Source organism: Merops nubicus, unplaced genomic scaffold (genome assembly GCF_000691845.1).
Source record: "Merops nubicus isolate BGI_N331 unplaced genomic scaffold, ASM69184v1 scaffold14827, whole genome shotgun sequence".
NCBI classification, from domain to species: Eukaryota; Metazoa; Chordata; class Aves; order Coraciiformes; family Meropidae; genus Merops; species Merops nubicus.
In genome coordinates, this window is record NW_008619692.1 from 1 (window position 1) to 22,954 (window position 22,954).

Genomic DNA, 22,954 nt, shown 5'->3' on the forward strand with positions numbered 1-22,954 from the left:
GGTCGGAGCCGCCGCTCACCCTCAGCCGGGGCACACCGGAGCCGGCGGCGGCCTTGTGGGGCGAGGGTGCTGGTGGGGCCTGGGGGGAGCGGGGACGCGCGGGTCTCCGCACTTCTGCCACGTCTGTGCGAGTCTAGGAATAAGACATGCTAAGTGTAGGTGTTTTGGGACCAGTGAACTGAGAAAAGTTCTAAGTCTATCAGATCCAGCCTTGCTTGTTGTGCTTTTGGTGTTCACACCCGGACTCTGCTGAAAAGTGCCTTGTGTCCCTCCTGATCTGGCAAGAGTCACATGTACAACCTCTGCACAACCTTCCCCGGTCTGGAATCCTGAGTTCAAACTTTGGCTAACGCTAGTCTATATGTCAGCGTTGCCATTTAGTCTGAATGAATAGTTATGTGAACCTGTTGCTCTAAACGCCCTTTCTCTTCTGAGCTCTAGGAGAAGATCTCGTTGAAGGGTAAGACATCTATATATACTCGGTACAGATGTAAGTTTTCATCCACTGGCTTAAATGCATTTAGTGTAAGTCGACATGTGCTGGGGTGTTTGAGAAGCAAATTTTGAGAAGTTGAAGAGTTGGCAGATGCAGTGTGATCTACAGCGAGTTCATGATTTTCTGCAGTGCAGTTGGGTAGCAAGATGGAGATGCTGAAGTACCTTATGGATTTAGATATATTTAGGATGCTTTGTCAAGCCCTGTTCTCATATAGTCAGTGGAGCTAAAAAGATGTCCTTTTACTTAAATCCAAACAAATTTTCAGCCTTTTCTAAAATCCTTTCCTTCCTTGTTTGTCCTATTTTGGAGAATACTGTCTAATTTTTATTTTTTCATCCTTGATATTTCTTCTTTCCTTGCTTTAGAGAGCAACTTTAATCAAGCCATTCATTTTTTTGTCTCTTCATTCCATTTTGGATATATACCTGGACAGGTGGGCAGACCTGTACAGAGCCAATCCTGCTGATCTGATAAAATGGGATTATCTGTAGAAAACACTACTTAAGTTTCCAAACTTTCTTTTTGTTGCCAGGTTATGTTACCTTGACAAAGTCAGAATCTAGCTCATGAGGTTACTTCAGTTCTCTCTGCATGTTGTCCTTACCACTACAGACAAATGTACCATCTTTCCAGCAGTTCTAGAAGCTGCAGACAAAGTAGTATCTTTGACTGAGGTGTTTTTCCATGTTCAGTCACTAAAATCCAGCCTTCCTGGTGTTTAGACAGTCAGGACCACCAGTCTTCTTTGACTACTCCTTGTCTAAAAGATAGACTATAATGAATGTTACAGCTTTACCTAACTGGTTTGTGCTCCTACTGTTTTTAAGGAGTATTTCCGCTCTTTACCATCTGCTGGGTTTTCTTCATACACCTCTGCCACTTTTAAGCAGGGGTAGACGTTCTGTTAACACCTGAAGAACTCTTACTTTGTTGTGCTCATCTTTATGCCCTCTTCTCTGTTACTTGTAAATTCTAGTTTATTGGCTGTCCAGGGAGGTGATGATCTGTGACTAAACTACTTTCCTAATTGTGTTCCCTTGCTTCTTCTATATGTATACAAAACCAGAACTAGATACCTATTTCTCCAGTTAAACTGTGACAATTCTTTGTTGTACTTATTTGATCATATACTGTATGCTTTTCCCTTTTTATTTGTTTGGGGGTTTTTTTATTTATTTATTTTGTCTGGTGTCAAAATGTCTGTATAATGCCTCACATAGTAAAATGTGATTTTAATGAGGTCCCTTAAGTCTATCAAAATGATACCATTATTCTGAGACAGAATGTCTGTTTAGATTTTATGTCAATTCCTGTTCATTTTCCTACTTTATGCATCTGACAGCAAATGACAATGAAAACATTTTATTTTTCAGATCACTTTTTCTGCACCTTAAATGGGACATGCATGTTTAGGTTATTAACTACAGGAACATCAGAATGCCTAATCTTGAACATCCAGCGTACCCAGCAGCTAAACTGCTCCAGCTGGAGAGTTTGGTGCCTTGTCGAGAAGCCCAGGTGTCCATGTTGCTGTCACTCTTTGGAGAGGTAATGCTTTTTATAGTGTGTGTTTGAACGGAACGAAGTTGTTCTGCTGTCTCAGAGGGGAGAACAGAAATTTAAGGGCATTTTTGTGATGTCATTATGAACATACCTTGGTTGTCTCTTTCTTGGTGTGGGGTTTTTTGGTTGGTTGGGGTTTTTTTTGTTACCCATCTTTAGCATTGATAAATGTTGGCAGATAGATTCTAGTAAGTTTGAAAGTTGAAAGCTGTTTTGGAGCTGAAAGAAACCAAACAAAGCTAAAGCTCTTGTGCCTTGCTGTCTCTGAAGCCTGGCTTCTCTGTGTCTCTGTTCCATCTTTGCCAGTTAGTGTCAGAAGTGAGTCTTTTCTTCCCAAAGAAAGGGGCAGTGGTGTTGGGGACAGTGTAGAAGTTGTGTACCTGTATTACAAGTGTATGAAATTGGGTTGATTCCTACTAGTTCTGTGGCTGGCCATGAGATTTGGAAATCACTAACTTGTTAATTGATTCTGTTTGTGCTTGGCAAAGCTGTGCTAAAAAGTAATGTGGATTTTTATGTGAAAACTTAAAAGCAGTTGATGTATCCATTTACATTCAGTTAAGAAAATGGGAATTAGTATCTGTTACTGGTTCTGACTTTGATTATAAGTAATAATACTTACATCAAATTACAGCTTTTGGGTTTTATGTATTGCAAGCGTAGTGGCAACAAGTCATCTTAGGAAAATAGATGCTTAAATTTGTGTTGAATATGCAGGTTAGAGTATCTGCATATCTTGCACAGGAGTGCCTTCATCTTGAATTGAATATCATTGTTTTTAATAAAGTGTGTATCAAATATCTTTTTTTGTTCATTTAAGAGAGTGTACAAGATTCTTAGAAATTTCGAAACACAGAAAAATCTGTTCAGAACGAAACACAAAGAAAAAGCTAATTATTTGCCTTGCATCTTAAAAAAGATCATTAAATATACAGCATCAGTACCATTAAATAAATGGAGGTATTATATCAAATATTGCCTTGTGAGAGACAAGTGAGCTCATTTACCATCGCCTACACCAAAACATTTAGTTCTTTTCTGCTTGGTGCTAATGGAAAGAAAAGCGGTTTGTAGTGTTTGCAGAAGTTAGGGCAGTGTAAAGCTTGCAGTTTGTGCTTGCCAAGATTTTCTTTCAATTAGTTAACTAATTTGAATTAAAAGCCCACTACTTTGCTCTCTTGCTGTGTGTGGGTTTTTTTGTTTTTTTTTTTTTTTTTTTGGTGTTGCAGGGTTTTGGGTGGGTTTTGTTTGGTTTTGGTGTGAGTTTTTTTGTTGGCTTTTTTTTTTTTTCCCCCTGAAAAATGTATTATTCTGTATTAGTAGTTTCACTGGTATCTTTCTGATACCTGATTCTTGTGACTTACCCTGCCAGCATTAGTTGATTCCATAACAATTGGGATGTTTTATATTTAATGCTTCAATTTAAAAGAAAACTTCTTTTGAAGGGAAACTTTAAAGAATTGAAACAGCAACAACTGATTTTATTTTTTTTTCCCCCCCCTAGCGTCATCAGTTTAGTTTTCCATCTATCTTCATCTATGGACATACATCTAGTGGAAAGACCTATGTGATGCAAACTCTTCTAAACACGTTACAGGTCAGAATGTTCACAACGGATATTGAATTCAGAATTTATTTGTAACCAATGGTCTCTCAAAACTAGCTTCTGCGTTATCAAAAGAGTTTGTTTCCTCAGCCATTTCTGCCTTGATTCTTATCTACCTACTGTGATGAACTCATCACTCTTCTCACTAGTGTGCTTAGGATAAAATTAAGTCATCCATACTGATACAATATAAATTACAATAGCTTTTCCAAGAAAGTATAAAATGAAGAAAAGCAGCCAAATTTTGTTCAGCTCCCTGAAAGGGGTTCAACCTGAAATAGCTCCAATGACAAATAAGTGGTCTTCTTATTATGCCAGTTTGGGCTGAGTCACATACACTCTACCTTTTTTGAATGTCTTTTAAGTTCTCCTTTGAACTAATTTTACTTGGATATGAAGAGTAGTGATAAGAGTTCACAGTAGTGGAATTTTGCTTTATTTTGTTAACAAACTCATATTATTTACATTCAGTTGAATGTGTATAATCTATTTAAATATCAGCCTAAGAACATAAACGTAGTAAAGTTGTTAAAAACATTCAAAGCAAACACAGAAGCTGTACATGTTTGTGGAGGGGTGGCAGGGGAAAGTTAATCTGAGGTGGTGAAAATCGGTGGCTGAATACCAGCAGCTGCCGTTCGTTCTGATACCCATAGCTGGTCTCACTGAGGACCATGCTGTGTTCATGGCAGCAGATTTGGTTAGTTCCAGTCAGCACTCTTGTAGAAGCAGGAAAATCTGTTTTTCACTCTGAAAAAATAAACACTGTGGGAATTCTGAAATGTTGGAGCAATGTTGCATAGGAAAAATAGATTTAATTCCTGAACAATAAAGGATGATTGTTTTGCTTAATGAGTCAGCCCTTAAGCGTATTGACAGCTCTTTTAAGCTCTATATTTTCAGACCCTATTTGAAGTGTGGATTTTGTGCACTTTATTTTTATTTTAGATGCTCCAAACATACCTTGGTATACAACATAAGTTAAAACCCCCAAGAGACAGGATGCTGTTCAGTTTCTAGCATAACAAAATTAATTTTCTGTGTGTGCTTGTGTTTACTAGGCTTGGTATTGCAAGGTATTTTGCTGGTAGGATGGATTTTATTCTCCCGTGCCAGTACTGTTTCTGTTCCCTCATGTATGAGCACAACTTTCAGAAATGTTAGGACTCTATGCTCTTTTTCAGCCTTGCCATCTAACATAAACTTCCTTTAGATTCCTGATCTTTGAAGATAGTGTAGGAGTGAAAAAGAAGTAGGTTAAAGGAGGACTGAAAAGACAGATCTTGTTGGAATACATGAAGTGGAAACTACTGAGAATTCATTATACAGTTTTGAATTTGGAGCTTTACATTCCTGGGAACCTGGGACTATAAACACTTTTCCCCTCACCTGTTACGGGAGGAAAAGAAACCACTATTGTCCACTGGGAGATGAGTTATATCCTTGATGATTAATACTGGAGTTGCTACATGTTACTAAGCTGAAGTAGGAATTTTGTGAGGAATGGATTTACTTCAATAGCAAGGATTGCAGGTAGAGAAAGCTGCTCTTTAGGGCAGTAGTGGATCATTGTGGTTGAATGCACGTTTCTTACCAAATTAAGTCTTGAAGAATGATGTAGAGAAGTATGGCCCTAAGTCTGTTGAAGTCCCTCTCTGGTCAGTGCTGGCAGAAGAGTTTTAAGTACTAGGTTCTTGTCACTTTGTGACCCTTCTTTGGCTAACAAAACATATATTCATGCTGGTTTTATTCCTTGTTCTTATTTTTCCTAAAACAGGTTTTATAGTCCTCCTAAGTTGAAGAGAGTCATCACCGAAATTTCCAACTAAACATATTGGCCAGGACTGGGTTTTACACAAAACATGACCTCATCCATTCCATAAAAAAATTCTGTGAAGGGAGAAAGGTGGAAGACAGTGTCATGCAGTGGCATTTTGTGCAGTGCTCCCAGCACTGTGCTGACCACTTGCAACATAGCCAAAGATGTGGCCAGACCCCGGAAAGAAATCAGATTCACGCAGCAGCTATTTCTGCAGAACCTCCTATTACCAAGTATAGGTGTCTCTTGCATAATGTGGTGTTGTGACTCACAGCTGAGGCACCCAGCTAAGGGGTTGCAGCACTTAGAATAGGTGCTTTTGGAGATGAAGCCCCTTTCTTTCAATAGTGTTCAAAATCATAAGAGTTTTTATTACATGCTGTTTTAGTGGATTGCCAGCATATACCCACGCTTTGCCACATCTGCTGAATCATATGCTATATATTGTATTTTAAGTGGAAAGACTGGAAGGAAGCACTTAGATTGTTGTGGTTGTTATGCACACATTCCTGTGTCAGAAGTTTAATTTTGCAAGTAATGCATATGTATCCCAATGACTAATTTTTTCCAGAGGTTTTAATGTTCAGTGTAAAACAGAGCATATGCCTTACCAGAGAGTATGGAGCTATGCAAATAATTTCTTAAAAATGGAGTTGCTAGAAAATTACCTTTTTTGCCTTATGTAGGTTTGCTTACTGGTACTATTTTGTAGTCTATAGTCTTTTATAGACAAATTACCTTAACTTTTCAATATTACTGAATTGGTACTTACAAGTACAATTTATAGATTGCCATAAAATGTATCTCATACTCTTTTTTTTTTTTTCACATGCTTTTTACTCTGAAAAGATTTGATTTTCTAAAAATGTTCTGTGCTGGCAGGCTGATTACATGCGTCTGATTTCTGCAGCTTTGACTTTCTCATTTGTATGCACTGAATGCCAAAGACATTCAGGGTAATTCTGGGGAGTGTGCTTCTAGGTTACCTTCATAGTAATGTAAGTCTGAGAAGTTCATGTTATCCAGGCACTGTAATATGTAATGGGCTATTTTATAATACTGTAATGTGTTACAATTGTGTAGCTTTTCTTTGATCTAAGTGCTATTTAGTTTTGTTCATTGCTCACTGCTTTTATATCTCGTTGGAAGATACGCTGCATGTTTCATGTGAAGATTCATCAGATCTCTTTGCTTTCTGATATATAATATTTTGACTAGTACACAAGTAATCATCTTTCTTTGGCAGGATTTTTTTTGTTTATGCTCTATATTCTGTTGGTAGGGTGTGGTTTCTGTCATTGTCCTGCCTGGAAAGGAAAACTGAAGTATTTATGGTGGGAAAGCCAAATAGAATTGTATCTTTTTTTATCCTCTTCAGCTTCCTCATGTGTTTGTGAACTGTGTGGAACACTTTACTTCACGACTTCTTTTAGAAGAAATTCTCATCCAGTTGCAAAGCTGTTCTTCTGAGACAGGACAGACTTCTCATGTGCCTTTTGGCACTTTCAATGACTTTGTACGGCTGTTTAAAGAAGCTATCGCAAGTCGAGAGCTTCAAGATCAAACGTTGTATGTTGTAAGTAACTTTAGTGTCTGCTTTCATTTCAGTTAAGAGGGTGTGAGTAATTGTTATCAATAACTTGTATGTGAGATGTGTGCATTATAGATAGTTTTCACAAAATTTCCTGTGGATATAATTCGGAATCTGTTGATACGGTTTATTCTTTCTGTTGCTTTACTGGCTTTAGATAAGGTTCTGTATTTTTCAATTTGTGGTTTTGGAACTTGCATACAAAAACTGTGTGACATAACTAATAATGTACATAAATTACACTGCATAATTAAATTTGTGAAGATGACTTCATAAATGAGAAAACAGAGATGGGAAGCAGGGCAGAAGTAAATTATGGAGCATGAAAATGACAAGAATTGCTTGGCTAGAATGGATTCAAGTTAGAAATTATAAGGAACTAAAATGCATTTAGTTCCTTAAAAAACAAGAGGTCTGAGGAAAGGACATAGACTCCTCAAAACTACTTCTTTTCTAGCTCTCACATGGTTGAACAAAACCTGTTACGTTAAAAATATGAATGCCATCATATTAGTAATGAATGTGTAACTATGTATGCAGTGTGGACCTGCAAAGGACATTGGCTGAAATTTCAGCCCAGGAATTAAAGGGTTTTTTTAAGAGGTCAAATTGATGAGTTAGGAAAACATGAGAGTGGTTCAAGATAGAAAGCTTAAGGATCCTGGGTACTATTTGAACTAAAAAACTGTTCTACATCAGTAAAGAATGCTTCATGTGTTATATGAAAATCGGTATTGATCAGAAAATATGAAAGCTCTGGAGCAAGGATTACAGAAAGCAAACCATTAAATACCTAGAAAGGTACAATTGTATTGTGTAAATAGTTTCTGAATCAGGATAATTAAGTATTAAATTAGTATTTCAGTTCCATTCTGTATAGGAACAGACAAGAATGGGGGAAATCAATTAATATATATTAATCTCTGTCATCTGGATTTATTGAAGAGTGGTTTAATCAGAGACTGATAGAAGACCAGTATGCTGGTAACAAACTGTCAGTGCTAATTTATTCGATTTCATTTTGGTAGTAAATAATGTAATATTTCAGCCCAATTGACTCGGAGCAAATTAAGATAAATGTTTAAGCAAAGGATTCTAAATGTTTATCTTCCCTCAAGTATAAGTGTTGAATGCTTGTGATTACTTGTGAAAAATGAATTTATTAATTCTAACTGCCTGAAAATTAGAACTGATATAACTTGTAATCATTCATATGTTTAGAATATTTAATGCTTTGCAGAAGTAACAAGCTGTAGTTTTTAGTGTAAGAGTCAATGCACATTTCTAAAAGGCATAGCTTTTAAAAAAGGCTGAAGGGTGGCAAATCTGTATTAAAACTAAAGAATAAGGCATGAATTTATTGGCCTGTGGGTAGGCTGTTTCTGTGAACTATTTGACATATTCCACAAGCTAGGGCCACAGTATATTTTCTTTGCTGTAAGTAGACACACTAGTTTTTCTCACTTGACTGATGTAGATCTTACTTTTTAGTTAAGACCTTAAAGCTTTGTGTTTGGTAGCTGCACGTCACTGCATCCACTAAGCAGTATTTTATTAGTAAAAATATATAGCCTCTATTTTGGTCAGTAATGTAAAGCAATCTTCATCCCTGAAGTCGTTTGTTATATGAAGCAAATGCAGATGTCAATATAAAATCTTACATTGTATTGCAGTTTTAAATAAATTCCCAAGAAGCATGAGCTATTATTGCAGAGATGGAGCTCTTCCATTTTTTTCCTGTGCAGTATGATTTTGAAATACTGTTTTGATAAAATGTTTCTTGGTTGTCCACATCCAATTCTTTTTCTTACTGTGGGCAACAGAAATGATAGATGCCTTAATGTTTTGGTGTAGGGAGGAAATGTAAAAGGAGAGACAACCACCGTTTTCTAGGGACCTGTAGTTTCTCCTTTAACAGCAGTAATTCAAAAGAAGTAATGAACTTCAGAAATTAGATTTATATTGCAAGTAGTAAATAAAACAAAATAAATGTGTTTATATTCTTTTTACTTTCCTGTCAAGAATTTAAGTGTACTAGGAATACAGATTTTTTTTCTGAAGGACAGTCATTCATGTTCTCATGCTCCTATTTTTTTTTTTTTCTAGGCTTCAAACTATGGTGATAGTTTAGATGATGCTTCCTGTTTAAGCTGTCCATACACTACGTATTTGTTAGTGCTATGCCAGGTTTGCATCTGATACAGCAGATCCTGTAAAATGTGCAAACTATGGCAAGGAAAAGATGTCTCAAAATTCAGTTGTGAATTCCAATGGTAGCTAACTTTTTGAAATTATCTCTTATTTCTGAAAAATTTCACAGTGGGAAAAGATGATAGACTCGTAGAATGATTTGTGTTGGAAGGGTCTTTAAAGATCACCTAGTTCCAACCCCCATGCTGTGGGCAGGGACACCTCCCACTAGACCAGGTTGCTCCAATCCCCATCCAGTCTGGGCTTGAACACTTCCAGTGGTGGAGGTGTTAGCTCCATAGGGACAGCTCTCCTACAGGATGCATGTTGATACAATGCTCCAGTACTACACAATTTTTAATATAAGAATCTTGGACAAAAATTGAGGCTTCAGTGGTTGGTAATGATATATATCATGGTTTTGTCAGTGATATTCTTGACTGATGCACTTACACTTTAATTACTACTCCCATAAGGCATGAGAATGTTGCTTGTTTGAGGACTCGATGGAGCTACTTGGGCTTCCTGAAAGCACACCTGAATCAATCTCTTCATTGTTGCTTATTTAAGGGTTTTTTGATACTTAAGTGGTTTCTGCTGTCTGAGAGTCATTGGTGAAATGAGCTTCCAGTGGCTGAGAATTAATAAGTCCATGTGAGAATGAAGGGTGACATTGCTTATATAAGATCATTGCTTTTTTAAAAGGTACTGGACAGAGCAGAGCAATTGAGGGAAATGGAAGCAAACATCCTGCCAGCGTTTCTCAGGCTTCAAGAGCTGGTAAGTGTCAGGGAAAAAAATCTAATATTTCCTGCATAGTGAAAGTGAATGTGGGGTCTGTCCATCTAGGCTCACAGATTCTTTAGAAGAGAAAAGTTGCAAAAATAATCCATATCCCTCCACACTCTGTGATCAGCTGGCAGTGGTGACAAATAGTGTCCAAACAAGTATTAAACACTGGCAGGTTTTTCTTACACTATTTTTCAAAATTCTCTGTAATAGTATCTTGTTTTATGATATCCAATCTGTTGTAGGTACTTTTGAGAGCGGTGTGAGATACATAACTATCTTTTCTAGAATATTGTTGTTTTAAGAAGAATGTGAAAGTTTTCTGTTCTTTGTTTAAAGTTTTGTAATAATTACAGAAAAAAAATTCTCAGTCAGATTATAAAGAGAAGCTTCATTATAGCTCCTATTGACTTGGCACAAATAAATAAATGAAATCCCTTCTAGAGTTGTCAGGTGTTTGTGTGGGAATCCAAGCTCTGCTTCTGAGTCAGCTGCTCTTTTAGAGAGCTGAAACACATTGAGGGAATTCAGCACTGGAAGCGTGAACTTGCAACTGGGTAAACGTTTATCTTCCTCATGTTTCTCTCATGTGAAACTTCACAGTACTGTGTGATGGCTGGGTTGAGGATGGGCCACCAACTATTTAACTGTGGCTGACACTGCACAGCTCAGCAGCTGTGAAGGTACTGTATGGCAAGTAGTTTTTACAGTTCTGCTGGAATTGTGCCACAGTATGTTTATGATTGGAGTAAACCATGGTATCTTTCCCTTTCCCACTTTGAAGTATCAAAGCTGATGCCTTGGAATCAACAAGATTTTTTTTTCAACAAGAGTAAGTGCAGAGTCCTGCACCTGGGGAGCAGTAATAAAATGCACCAGTACAGGTTAGGGGGAGATCTGCTAGAGAACAGCCCTGTGGAGAGAAGCCTTGGAGTCCTGGTGGACAACAGGTTGTCCATGGGACAGCAGTATGCCCTTGTGGCCAGGAAGGCCAATGGGATCCTGGGGTGCATTAAGAAAAGTGTACGCAGCAGAACAAGGAAGGTCCTGCTCCACCTCTACTCTGCCCTGGTGAGACCTCACCTGGAGTATTGTGTCCAGTTCTGGGCTCCCCGTTTCAAGAGGGACATGGATCTACTCAAGAGAGTCCAGTGAAGGGCTACGAGGATGACTGGGGCACTGGAACACCAGCCTGCTGTATGAGGAGAGGCTGAGAGACCTGGGGCTGTTCAGTCTGGAGAAGAGAAGATGTAGGCGGGGTCTAATTAATGTTTATAAATATATGAGGGCTGGGTGTCAAGAGGAAAGGGGCAACCTCTTCTCACTTATGCCCTGTGATAGGACACGGGGCAATGGACATAAGCTGGAGCACAGGAAGTTCCACCTCAACATGGGGAAGAACTTTACGGTAAGGGTTCCGGAGCACTGGAACAGGCTCCCCAGGGAGGTTGTGGAGTCTCCTTCCTTGGAGACTTTTAAGACCCGTCTGGATGCGTTCCTGTGTGACCTGCCCTAGACCAGATGGTCCTGCTCTGGCAGGGGGGTTGGACTTGATCTCTGGAGGTCCCTTCCAACCCCTGACATTCTGTCATTCTGTGAATGAGGAAAAATGGTGCATTCTCTGAAAAGAAACTAGAGACAAACCCAGAAGATGATGGTACTTTGAAATGTCTGAATGTCTAAATAGTCTAAATTATGCTTGTTATCTTAAGACTTTTTCTTTGGTACTCTTAATCTTCTGGTGACATTGATTCCTTTATTTACTGAATGAAGACTGATTCACAGCTGTGTTCTTACTCTTGGCAGCTGCTGCGTTTTCTGCCTCTTTTTATTTGTTCTGCCAATGTTCTGGATTTTGCTGCCCCTGAAGCAGAAACAACCTGCCTGACAGGGAAAGAAGGCCCACTATTGATGTTCAGGAACAGAAAAACACATAGGCTAAGAGTTAAATATGCTAGAGAAACACCTTCAAATTAACAAGTAACCTCCAAATAAGTTTGTGAGCTTGCCTGAATGCTGAGATTCCAGTTGCTTAAATTCTGGATTCTGGACTGAGGCTTTGTAAAACTGAGGCAGCTGACGTTGCAGAGGAATGTTGTAGGACCAAATCTACTGCATTGCTTCCTTTTCTGGAGAGAAAAGACAAGAAACTTAATTAGTGGTGAAAGATTTCTCGAGACTTGGGGATTGCTGGCAAAGACTTGGCCATAGGACGCTTGTTTTGTGAGGATTATGGTGGGAAGTACCTCAGTTTTTCATATTCAAAGGTCTGTCAGGAACTGGATTTTTAGGACTTTCCTCAGCTAAAGTACTAGGAAATCTGGGAGAGGAACACAACAGAAAGATGCTCTTTCGTTAAAAAGAAAAAAATTCACTGCTTCTTCTTTCTCTATTTTTATGGAAGACTATGGGTGGTTGCCAGGTTGGCAAGAAGTGGGAAGAACAAATAAAAAACAATTCTCCCTGAATTTCAGGCAAGGGGAATAGCATTTCAAGTTTTTTCAAGTTATTCACAACTCATATTAAGGGTTGTCAGTTCTGTCAGGTTCTGTTAGTTTCTTTCTTCTTGAGGTACCTCACTAGTGAAATGTCTTCCATGAAGAACCACATTTAAAAACATCTTTTGTTAGGCAGCATATACAGTATGCTTACACAAACCTTGCAAAAAGGAGTAAGAATGCATCATCTTCACAGATATTAAAAAGGTGAGATATTGAAGAGTGACCAAAATAAGGAATATGTTTTTAATATGGAGTGTCTCGTTATCTATTGACCAAAACAAGGCAAGGCAAATATATCATCAATAAAAACTTGGTTAAAAAAGAATGCTACTACATAACAGCCATTATTGGTAATTAATAGAACAGTTAGTAGACTACACAATAAATACTATGTTTTTGTTTTGGGATGATTTTTGTTTCTTTGAAAAAACAGCTTACCTTTAAAATAAAGTACTAGATAGCTTGGTTTCAGAAAGCACTGAGCTTTCTCTTTAACTCTTCCCCTTTGCGATGAATGTCTAGGATTAATTACCAAAGTAAAATGTCTTAATTTTGGGAGTAAGGGATAGAATCTACTTGTTATTGTCTAATACCAGATCTCTGTCACCTCGCAAAGCTTACATGTCAGTGAATTGGCAAGGAATGCAGAGAAATCTCATGTAATTATGAAAATCTGCAAATGTATGAGCTTCTTGATTAGAGCAGCTGAAGCTTTATTACTCTGTGTTAAACTGTAAATGGGATGATTTTTGTTGAACAGAAAAGTCACAATCATCATTTTTCTCATTGATATTGTAAACAAGCAGTGTTGGGCTTTTTTTTTCTCTCCCTGTCACTTTTTCTTCTTCCCTGTGTAGACTGACAGAAATGTGACAGTTGTCCTGCTCAGTGAAATAGTATGGGAGCTGTTCCGCCCAAATACTGGATGCTTTGAGCCATTCACCATGTATTTTCCTGATTACAGCATAGGTAAACTAATTCTTTAATCTGCTTATTGGGGATTGAATAATACTTTGTCAAACAACACCCATATGTTTTTTCCTGTGTTTATCCATGTGCTTTTTACAGAATCCAGAATATATAATAGCTACTGGAATGTAAAAGTCTGTATTCATACAACCTCTGAAAGACTTCTATCACTTGCCAAATAATCTCAAAGTAACATTTTTTTTCTATTATATTTTCTGCTGTTCTTAATCAGTAAAGTTATTGATGGGTTTTAGTGATGATTACAGTTTATTTTTCCACTTAACTTGTAAAATGTGGTCTGTTTATTAAGTAAGCTTTAAATAAGCAAAACTTGCCTTTGTTTCAACAGGACACTTGCAGAAGATCTTGTCTCAGAATCATCCCCCAGAATATTCTGCAGATTTTTATTGTGCATATATCAATATTCTGCTTGGTGTCTTCTACATGGTTTGTAGGGACCTGAAAGAACTTCAGCATCTGGTGAGATGAGTTCCTTTAGAGTTGTTGTTTTATGGAATCATATAATGGTTTGTGTTGGAAGAGGCCTTAAAGATAAACTAGCTCCAACCCCGCTGCCATGGACAGGGACACCTCCCCCTAGACCATGTAGCGCAAAGCCCCATCCAGCCTGGGCTTGAACACATCCGGTGATGGAGCATCCATAACTTCTCCGGGAAACCTGTTCCAGTGTCTCACCACCCTCATAGTGAAGAACTCCTTCCTTACCTCTAATCTAAATCTACCTCCTTCAAATTTGGACCCAGTATCCCCTGTCCTATCACTACAAGCCCCTGTAAAGAGTGCCTCCCCAGCTTTCTTGTAGGCCCCCTTCAGACAACTGGAAGGCTGCAGTGAGGTCTCCCTGGAGTTTTCTCTTCTCCATGCTGAACAACCCCAACTCTCTCAGGCTGTCCTCATAGGAGAGGGTGTTCCAGTTATCTGATCATATTTGTGGCCCTTCTCTGGACATGTTCCAACACGTCCATATCTGTCTTGTGCTGGGGGCTCCAGAGCTGGATGCAGTACTGCAGGTAGGGTCTCAAAGAGTGCAATGGAGGGAGAGAGTCACCTCCCTCAACCTGTTGGCCACATTTCTTTTCATGCAGCCCAGCATTTGCCAGTGAAGACTGAGGCCAAGAAATCATTTGAATACCTCAGTTTTCTCCATATCCCTTGTGACCAGGTCTCCTGTTTCCTTCCAGAGAGGGCTCACATCTTCCCTAGACTTGTTGCTGTGTTACCTGTAGGAGTTTTCCTTGTTAGCTTTGATCTCCCTGGACAGATAAAATTAAATCTGGGCTTTAGCTTTTCTAACTTGATCTGTGATTGCACAGACAACTTCTTTGTATTCCTCCCAGGCTATCTGTCCTACAGAGAGTGCTTCCACTTTGTAGACACTTTTTGCATCTAAGTGTGTCCAGGAGCTCGTTATTCCTCTAGGCAGGCCTCCTGGCATTCTTTCCAGGACACATTGCTCTTAGGCTTGGAGGAGGTGACCCGTGAATATTGACCATCTTTCTTGGGCCCCTCTCCCAAGAGGGAGGTGGTTTTTGTCAGTGAACTCTGAAGGTCTACATTTATCATTGACTATGGACAGAAATAAAATAATAATGCTTTGGGTTGGAAGGGACCTTTTAAAGGTCATTAATCCAACCCACATGCAGTGAGCAGGGACATCAAGTAGATCGCATTGCTCAGAGCCCTGTCCAAGCTGCCCTTGAACGTTTCCAGAGGTGGGGCATCTACCACCTCTCTGGGCAACCTGTTCCAGTGCCCCACCACCCTCACTGTAAAAAATGTCTTCCTTATATCTAGTATACATTTACAAATGTAAATTACAAATATGTTATCTCAAAATGAAGTTTCCCTAAAAATCCATAACACAGTTGTAGATGTTTTGGAAGCTGTAAAGGGTTCCCATTGCTGTGTAGTTTCCAGAACCAATGAGATGCCAGGCTGTTGTGGTTCACCCAGCCTAGAACCTCAGCTGAGGCTTACGAGCTCAAGCTGTTCATCGATGTCAGAGGGACTGAAGGATAGGCTGCCTGTGTGCACCCGTTGGGATGAGGAGATCAGAGTGATGAAACCTTTTATGCCTACAGACAAGTACAGTAGAAGCAGTTGCTGTAACTGCGTCAGTTTTTGAGGAAGAACTCAGCGACAGACTTGGTTAATGATTTGTGGTGGTGGTGTTTGTAATTCAGTCAAAGGAAGCAACAGTTATGATTTTACTCTTTCAAGCAATGATAGGCCTCACTGTGCTTCTTTTCAACTTCATTTTATGTGTGGTTATGTGATTTTGCTCTTAAAGTCTGGATTACAACCCTGTCAAAAATCTCTCAATCTTTATTTGGCCAAAGGCGTTTGTTTGAATATGGGATATGTTAGCTGGGTTTGGGGCTTTTTGTTTATTTCTGTGGTGTTTTTTTAAAATATCTCCTGCTGGAATGAAAAGTTTTATCTGAAAATTAAGGGAGTTAGAAGAGCTTGTGAAAACATTTTTATTGCATTTATGATGTTTAATTACTATGTTATTTATAAAAAAAGTGATCCCTGAGTACAGTGAACAGATTTTGCTGATATTGAAACCAAGGACCCTGTGATAGATTACTTCTGTTTGTACTTTAATCTACAGAAATGTTGTGAAGATTTACAGTATGATGTTTGGAAGCAAGCAGCATAAGTATTGAGTGAAAAGTAATTCTTTGGTTTTGCAAAGTAATTAATTATGCTGCTTGTTAAATGCTATAGCTAGATTAAATATATAATACCTTTTTAATTTGTTGTACTTTTTACTTTCTGTAGGCAGTGCTCAATTTTTCTAAATACTGTGAACCAGTGGTCCGAGGAGAAGGTACGTTTCTGTTATTAGTTTGAGCGGGTGTATGAGACTGCAGATGCCTTGCTGGGGATTTTGGGGAGAACTTTGCTTTGGTCCTGTGTGTTGTGCCCATTTCTCTGGTCAGAACCGCATTGCTTATTTCAGTTGCACTCAGTTGGCTGCATTTGCAGCAGAAGCAGTAGATCACATTTCTTGGTGGTGTTTTATGGAAATGAGATGGAAATACTGTGAAAACTTGCTTCCCTCCTATAAATATTTCTCCTCACTCAACCGCTATGACTTCTGTGAAGTGGTGAGACAAGTAATTTCTCTGTCAAGGCTAAGAGGAGAAAATCAGAGCAGAGGTTTTGCCAAACCACCCCAGAGTATCTCAAAATAAACCACAGCCTTGTGTGGTTTACACGTGCTTACAAATGGGTGATGATGGTGCATCATCCTGCTGCAGCATTTCAGAATTAAGGTGTTAGACTTACTAATAGCCTGTGACTGTGCAGGTGTCAGAGGTGGAATTTTAGTGTTGTGTGAGTTAAATGTTTAACAGTGGATTCTGGCTTGGTGCAGCAAATGAACGTGACAGTCGCAAACTCTGGAAAAATATTGAACCTCATTTGAAGAAAGCAATGCAGACTGTTTACCTCCGGGAAATATCCAGGTAATCTGGGGGTGAGGGCTTGTTTTGTTGGTGTTGCTGTTTTTAACAAGTTTTCTCTCTAAATGTTTACTCTGTTACATTTTATGGTTAGTGTTTCTTTTTTACTAGTTAGGCTCTTTTTTCTCTTTAATGTGCTTTTTTCTTGCTCTATAATACTAGAAATACGGTATCTCGAAAGGAAATTTTCAAACAATATGGTATTTGTAGCATATAAAATATTTAATAAATAAAGCAGTGGCAGCAGGTTGTGTTCTCTTTATTTCATTGATGATCATGCAAGCAGATATGTTTTCTGTCATGTATGAATCTGCCCAGCATAGAAATTCATCACCAAAATACACAGGCACAGTTTTAAACACTCTTATGAAATTGACTTGGTAGATCCTCACTGTACCAAAGATGCTTGCAAGCCTCAAAATTCTTTTTGTTACAGATTTTTATCTTCTGCATTCTTTTGTTTTGTTTAGTAGAGCTAAACAAAGCTCTAGGTTTGAGCTTTAGGTTTGTACCCTTACTGTGTTTTTTGACCCCTTATTTTCTTGTCCAAGGGAAAAAGTTTCATTACAGAAAAGCACCATTTTCAACAGCATTGAAAACTAGTGTCCTGCTAATGGGCTGAGTTTGTCTCGGTGTGGTTTTAGATTCCTCGTTTATTTCTTAAGTTGCCAAACTGCTAGAGAAAATAAATGGTGGTGATCATTTTTAATGGTAATAAAACGGATTTAATGTCTTCTCCGTCTTTAAGATGAGTGATTCTGATGTTACACCCTGCAAAGACTGATAATCCAGTAGTGCTTGATTTCTTTATCTTGGTACAAACATAATGATTCCTTTCCTCTGAAAGCCATGGGGGTGACGGAATGTTCTGGTAACTGAACCTGGGTGCTCAGCAGAAGTCTTTGCTGAACATTTTGGAAAAGTGATCGTTCCTCCAGATCACTGATTTTGTTCCATATGAGCAAGACTTCACTGTACAGTGAGACATTATTCTATTTCTCTCAAATATGTATTTATACTCAATATTGATTTCGATGTACTTGGGAACTTCCTGACTTCATATTGTGTAATTGTCTACTCTAATTAAATGTAATATTATGATATAGAATAGCTTACAAATTGTTTTCCAATAACTAGTTTCCCTCTTTACAATTTTCTGTGATTATAAATTTGAGCTTACTGGCTTTTTAATTACAAATTTCAGCTTTCTGCATGATAGTTCTAGTATTTACCACTATGTACCACTAAATGCTTGAGGAATTAAAATGACCATATTTGTTTTTTTTTGTCTGGCCACAGAACTGTAAATACTCTGGGGTTTTCTTCAGGTTGTAAGTAACAGCAATAGAACTTCGTCATCAGCAGTTGTGCTGCCTTAACTGAGATGAAAATGAAACTTTTTTTCTACTTGTAAAATAGACAGTGGATAAAAACTTTGATAACTTGGTTGATCATTCATTATAATTTGAGTACTACATCAACTCTCACTAAATTGTTTCCATAAATTTTATGGCTTATAGCTGATAAACCCTGGTACCTAAGTAAATCATAGGTTCTTAGTTGAGGGACTGTTCATAAAGAGATTTTTAAAAAAAAAACACAAGTTCTTTAATAAAGTTGATTTTTTTTCTTTTTTTTTTTTTTTATCCCCTTATGAAAAGATCATGGAAAATCATTACATCTCTAGCAATGTCATTTGTTAAGGGAATTTCTGAAGTGAAATATTTTGTTATTGTTCAGGAAAATGCCAAACTACTTGCAGGTATTTTTCAATGGCAAAATGTTCCATCTTAATGTCTTCAGAGTTTTTCAGTGAAGAATGAATATTGCTTTGATTTTTTTATGTAGACTTCAAAATTACATTATGAAGTAATTATAGTGTTGTTCTCACTAGCATTAACAGTTATTAAGCATATAAAAAACCCTATCAGTATTTTCACTTTTTATCCAATTCTACATTGTACCTGAAACTTAGAAGGCTATTTATATTTGCTTACTGATGGTAGTTGGGTGGAAAGAAATTGGTATTTTATAATTAGCTTGTACTTGGCTTCTTTTAGACCATTACTTTCTGCATTTTTTTTCAAATATGCATACTCTGCACATCATTGAAACTTATTTGCAAGGTAGTAGAACTTGGTATTTTCACTATATGCTAGCCAGTGTCATGAAATTAAAATATACATGTGCCAAGTGTGTAGTTTTCTCTGAAAGACTAACAAATGCTTGATCTTTACATATTTCCATTACCTGCCTTTTAGCTCACAGTGGGAGCGCTTGCAGTGTGAGGACGGAGAACCTGGGCAGTTGAAAGGTATTGAACTGAGTAACTCTGAAAGGTGTTGAATATAGTAACTTTAAGGGCTAGTCACCTGGAAGATGTACTTTTTCAAATTGACTTGGTCACTGTTACCTGAGAATGTGTGCATGAATATATATAGACAAGGGTACCTATTAGCATTCAGGTACAGTTCAGGCTAATGATGTTTTTTGAGGAGGTGTTCTACAAAGGTGTGTTTGTTTGTTTTTTTTTTTTTTTTCCCCTAGCACAATACCTAGGAGTAATCTTTCCAAAGAGTCTTTGTGGGTAAAAAAGCAGGTTTCTTTAACTAAGTATTTCCCACGTAAAAAAACAATGAGGAACGGGCTGACCCCTGATGGTCAAACCTCTGTGTGCCAACTGGCACAAGTGTCTGAGTGGGGGGAAGAAAATGTTATACCTGGTACATTACACTGGATTAGCACATTTTGGAACAAAGCAGGTGTCTTATGTCCTTATTTCTTGGCAAAGAGAAATGTCAGAATTGCAAGAATCTTTTCTGTTGTTTCCTTGGAGGAGTACAGCTTTGTCTTTTTTTGACTTTCAGTCTCATCTGAAGTATAATCTCCATATTATCTGTCAGCATTCCAGCATTCCTTTACAATCCAGGAAGGATTACTAAAACATTTTGCTGGTGGTATTAGTCAGTCATGGTCTTTTGACCAGTTCTTAGTCTGGAGACACTTCTTTTCATATTATCCATCATGACAATCTCTTTTTTACATAGTAGGTAAAATAGCCACTTTTTAAAGCTGTTCTAAGATAATTGCAGTCATCATTAATCATCAGTAACTTTTTGACATTATTGACAGAAGAGGTTGATTCATTGTGTTCTTATTAAACTCCCTCCTTCTGTGCCCAGATAACCATGAAATACTTTTGCACCTGACAGCACCAAAAGAGAGAGTCTATATAAAATGCATTTTCTAGAGTTTTCAGGTATACGTGGTAGGAAAAAATGTCTTGTTTATAAACAGCATTTGAAATGCAATTATAATTTACTGTGGATGTAATTAAGCAAATAGTTCAGTGCATGATGAAATATAGGTTTAATTTAATTCCATCTTAGTAGTTTATGGATTTTCAGAATCTTTCAGTTTCTGACATGCATCCACTGAAAGTTCAGAATGTTAGTTTTACTTAGCTTCATGCCATTCTTTGGCCCTTCACTGTTTAGATAATCTGTGATAATGGGGTTGGCTCAATACCTATACTTGGTTACAGGAGTAGAGCATGAGAGAAGGAAAAGGAGAAGAAAGCAGACCAGTCTAATTTGAAGTCCGTGGATGTTTAGAATGGGTTTTGGTGACTCAAACTTTTTTTTTATAGGACTTTCTGCACATACACATGTGGAACTTCCTTATTACTCCAAATTTCTTCTAATAGCTGCATACCTTGCCTCCTACAACCCTGCTAGGACAGACAAGAGGTTCTTTCTTAAGGTAATGAGACTTTTTTCTTAGTGCTGCTTACTGGATTCCTGTGTGCTGAATTTCCTAGTTTAAAACTCTTCAGCCATTCATTCTGAGCTCTGTTCTGTCTGATTCATTTGATTTCATCAGAAGTTATGTAGGTCACATATTGTGATTGGTAATGATCACTTATTTTAATTTCTAATAAACACTTCTCATGTCAAAACATTCATAACACTGCTATAGCACAACTAGTATTTCCTTCTATAAGTTGATACAGCTCCATTTTGTAAAGATTTTAGTGGTGTGCCTGCAGTGTCCTTAGGTATAAGCCACACTTAAATTTCTGGAGTAGAGTAACAAACCACAACTACTTTAAACCTTTAATGAGGTAAAATGGCACAATGTTGACTTACTTATACAGTTTTACTCTTCTGGAACAGAAGCATACAAGCAGTTAACTGTTGCAGAAGATGTGGTTCCATATAGCTGGCACATGTCGTGTTGAGGTGGTGGTAATGCATGTTTTAGGATGAATGTATTAATCCTCACTACTAAATCGTGGGCTAAACCCCATTTTCAGTAGGTTCTTGGCATGTACATATTGAATTGTTTTCTTTAAATCTTTTTTTCTTTGGGCTGTGTTCTGGTCATACAGCAAACAAGCGCTGTAGTGCTGCAGTTGGTAGTCTCTCCATCTAGGATCCTCATGCTCCTCAAACCTCCATCATTGTGTTTGAGGTCTTAATTTGACAAAATGTAGGCAGGAAGACAGATATCAGAAAAGCAATCGGCAATTACATTTTCTGTAAATTTTAACAAACTAAACACTTTCCACATTATTATGGTGTGTATTAATATATGAATCTGTGTGTAAGTGTGTAGTATTCATGATAAATAGGTATGAACAATTGAAGAAATTGGGAACAAGACACATTTGTAAAGATGTGCTTGTTTTCCTCTTCCCTCTTGGGGAAAAAAATTGTAGATACATGTTTTGAGAAGTTACTGCATTTCCTAGTGATGAAAAACTGCTATGTTTTTAGTTAAAATATGGGGTTTGCGTTTCTGGTGAAAGCTGTAGGTGTTTAACACTTAGGTCTTTCTCTTTCCTGAGAAGAGTGGAGGATGATTTGGTAGTGACAAGTTTTCTTCATGGGCAACCTTTGTTCTTTACACTTGGGCAAAACAATTTCTTTTTGAGAGATGTGTTTGCTGAAGAAGTGGTTTTGCCCAGATTTTTCCATATTGGTCTTGGAAATCAAAGAAACAAGAAAGCTGACAAGTCGAGTCAGTATCAAAAAGGGGTATCAAAAAGTGCCACATCTTTCTTGTGTTCATTGAACAACCTTCTGAATTTAATCTTTTTTCCTTTCTTCTTTTTTTAGTATCTCTGAAATTAGGTTCTGCTCTTGCACGTGTACCTTGCTAATCTTTTGTACAATAAACATGAGCTTCTAAGGTTTTTGAAACGGGGACTGCGAAGGTATTTTAGCAGTGATATTAACCATTTTTCCCAAGAATTAGAGAAGCAGAAGTTACCATTCTGTCTACACAGGCTATCTGATAGCCATTAGCCCTTTATAAGGTGCTAAGGTGAATTTCAGAAATAGCTACATCTCAAAGCCCAACAAAATCAGGTGTTCAAGCTGAGTGTTTTTGTAAGTCATGTGGACTGTGAAAATAGAATATGGTTTTATCAGGTTTGTAATGAGATTCAGAGTAGATTAAGGAAAAGTATCTTCTGGAGTGATTTAACTAAGAACTGCGCCATGGCAAAAAGGGTGCAAACAAAGACTGTCATTAAGCTAATGCTAATCTGCACTGTTGCTGTAGGTGCTGGGCTGTACTGCTGCTGAAGATAAAGTCAGTTTGTGGCAACCTGGAATGCTAAAAGCCTGGTAAAGCAGTGAACTAATAATTGGCAGCACTGCTACTAGTTATGTGAAAACTCAAGAGTTTTGCGTTAGTGTGAGAGAAAAATACAGAGGTGATTTTGAAAGGTAGTCCTTAAAACAAAAGAATAGCAATCTAGGTAAAGTCTTCATTTTAACAGGAAACAGAATAACAACTAACTGAAAATTAGCTATAAAATCTATGGGTTTGTGCTTGCACAGAAATCTGGTCCCTGCACACTTGCTTTAAAACACTTTTGATATAACTTAAACGCACCATATGGAGATACCAGCATAACCTTTAAAATG

The 22,954-nt window shown here is 37.8% G+C and overlaps 1 protein-coding gene across 1 annotated transcript in view; it reads left to right on the plus strand.

The window, feature by feature from the left end:
* The first annotated feature begins 1,857 nt into the window (after positions 1–1,857).
* ORC5 (origin recognition complex, subunit 5) overlaps positions 1,858–22,954 on the plus strand; it is a 65,801-nt gene continuing 44,704 nt past the window's right edge. The window contains exons 1-10 of the mRNA XM_008943885.1: positions 1,858–2,047; positions 3,567–3,659; positions 6,866–7,063; positions 9,974–10,048; positions 13,416–13,527; positions 13,877–14,007; positions 16,333–16,381; positions 16,931–17,021; positions 19,280–19,332; positions 20,668–20,780. Of these exons, the coding sequence (XP_008942133.1) occupies positions 1,937–2,047; positions 3,567–3,659; positions 6,866–7,063; positions 9,974–10,048; positions 13,416–13,527; positions 13,877–14,007; positions 16,333–16,381; positions 16,931–17,021; positions 19,280–19,332; positions 20,668–20,780 (1,026 nt within the window). The 5' untranslated portion in view covers positions 1,858–1,936. The remainder of the gene's footprint in view (positions 2,048–3,566; positions 3,660–6,865; positions 7,064–9,973; positions 10,049–13,415; positions 13,528–13,876; positions 14,008–16,332; positions 16,382–16,930; positions 17,022–19,279; positions 19,333–20,667; positions 20,781–22,954) is intronic.